The following is a 2,410-nucleotide window of genomic DNA, read 5'->3' as shown; positions in this document are numbered from 1 at the left end:
GTTGTTGAAGACTAATTTACTGTGTGATAACTTAAAGTAGTTTCCCTGTTTGGTACTCTGTATATCTTTTGTCAAACAGTCTTTTTGCCACGTTTTTCACATTACATGTGTTAGTGTTTGTGATGCAGCGGTGATTCAGGCCGAGATTACTGTAAATCATAAGTACAAAGGCAGCTCCACAAGTGAGTCATTAAGCTGAATATCAATAAGAAGTATGAGTCAGGTTCAGCGGGGGTCTGACAATTACCGTTATCAACATTACCATAATGGTCCCAAGTATTATGGATAGGTTTCATTAAAGAGCAACTCTGTAGAGCAGACATCACAAATTGGAACACAATAACAGATACAATGTGAGAAACAATATAAAATGGACACTAAACACAGGAACAGTATGGCATATTTTTCTATAGCGCTGTACATCCGTCTATCCCATTCTTGGAACACCTCCACAGAATTTTCTTCAAATTTTGCACAAATGTTGACTGATGACGAAGTGATTCGAATTTGGTGTTCAAAAGTCACTGTAACATCACAAAACACGTTTCTGGCCGTAACTCAAGATTTGACGACCATATTTCAGCTGGTGGGACAACTGGGGACACTTTGGACTCAAAGGTCACTGTGAAAAACACTTTATTGGTTTGATGACATTTTTTATCCAAAAGGTTAAAACTCAACTTAACTAGTTTTACTTTAATATTTAATATATGTCAAATAAACAATTCTGAAGATGAGTCTTTTAGTAGCATACAGGATTTAAAGCATATAGAAGCTCAAAAATAATGTATGTACGGTACATTTATTATCATTTATAAATTGAATTCATACAGAATGCACTGATAATTCACACATGACGTCCAAATGTTAAGAAATCTCACTGATAATTCTACCAAAAACACGTTTTACCAGCATTTGGTGCCCGGCAGGTGGTAATTGTAGATTCTGCTCACTGTGCCCAGCAGTTGGCATTTAGAGGTGACCTCAATCTGCATGCTACGGCCACTTTCTATAGTATTAACAACACGGATTAAGTGACAGCTTAAGTAGTCAACATTATGAAAATGATGGTTTGTATTTTCAAAGCCCGCCTTACCACAGACTATGCTGCTATGCAAGTGTTCCTTTATGAGCACAGATAACGGCAGTCAACACTGTGGCAGCAGGTAGATGCTGAAGTAACAGAATCCCTTGTAAATATTTATAAAATTAAGACTAAAATCTATTACTGATTTTGCTCTGTTCAGCTATCTGTAATATTGCCAGTTCTGTTCGTAGAACAAGGCAATTTAGAAATGAGTTTCTATTTTAAGATATAAAATCACGTATATCAAGGAAGAACATTTTATCCATATCACCTACCCCAATGGACCAGCCTAACAATCCAAAGGTTACCCATCTGTAATGCCATAAAACAGAAAAAACAAGCAACTGTTTGTATTTGTAACGCTGCAACCAGCTAAAGGTTCTTTACTTGATGTATGATAAAAAGAACAATAGCAGCAATCAAAATGACAAGAATTGAATATTCATAGATCAACTTATCATCAGTTCCTGCACCATCAGTGGAAACAATGTGACACAATAAATAGGAAACACATTTATACTCCACACCACAGAGAGCATGGCTCGGATGTGAAAGTCTGTCTGTGGAATTGGAAAACCACAGGAAGTCAGCGCTCTCTGACCGGTGTCCGTTTTCTTTTTCACTGCGGGCAGAGGTCAGTGCTGCACGTCTGTCATCTTCCTCTTACGGTAGTTGAGGACCAGACTAGAGGCGGTGAGCTGGGTGGCCTGGCCCTTCTCCCAGCTCTGGAAGCCGTTGAGGCCGCTCTGCCCTGACCGAAACAGAACTTTCTCCAGACAGTCCAGACGCTCCACCAGTGCGGACGTGTCCTCGTTGTAGGCATTCTGGGAGGAGTCCATGGTTCGTCTAAAACGGCCGATGAACGTCTGGACAAAGGACAATGTCAATAGTTTGCCACCAATTAGATGAGAAGAAAGAAAGCACATACTTAAATATGGTACAACAGTAAAGGTATTTTACATCATTTTACAAGTCCAGTGTGCAAGATTTGGTGGCATCTAGTGGTGACTGCAATGCCCTCGCCTTACCCCCCTAAAACAAAGCATGTGAGGGAAACTACGGTGGCTGCGAAAATTGCAAAAAACACAAAAAGCCCTAGATTAGAGCCAGTATTTGGTTTGTTTGTTCCGGGGTTCTGTAGAAACATGCGCTTCAGAAGAGGATCCACTCCTCTGTAGATAGAAACAGCTCATTCTAAGGTAACAAAAACACAGCTCATGTATTCAGGTGATTATACACTAATGAAAACATACAGCGGGTAAAATAAGTATTGAACACGTCACCATTTTCCTCAGTAAATATATTTCTAAAGGTGCTATTGTC

General features: G+C 39.5%; 1 protein-coding gene across 1 annotated transcript in view; it reads right to left on the bottom strand.

The window, feature by feature from the left end:
- Positions 1-645: 645 nt before the first annotated feature.
- The window catches only part of gins3 (GINS complex subunit 3), a gene marked incomplete at its 3' end in the record, with an annotated part of 5,248 nt that continues 3,483 nt past the window's right edge, over positions 646-2,410 (bottom strand). The window contains 1 exon segment of the mRNA XM_035664406.1: positions 646-1,953. Within this exon segment, the coding sequence (XP_035520299.1) occupies positions 1,723-1,953 (231 nt within the window).

This window comes from Morone saxatilis, unplaced genomic scaffold, assembly GCF_004916995.1.
Source record: "Morone saxatilis isolate NCDOM2014 unplaced genomic scaffold, NCSU_SB_2.0 Contig2, whole genome shotgun sequence".
Lineage (NCBI taxonomy): Eukaryota > Metazoa > Chordata > Actinopteri > Moronidae > Morone > Morone saxatilis.
The sequence above is the reverse complement of the archived record's forward strand: the minus strand, read 5'-3'. Positions and strand labels throughout refer to the sequence as shown.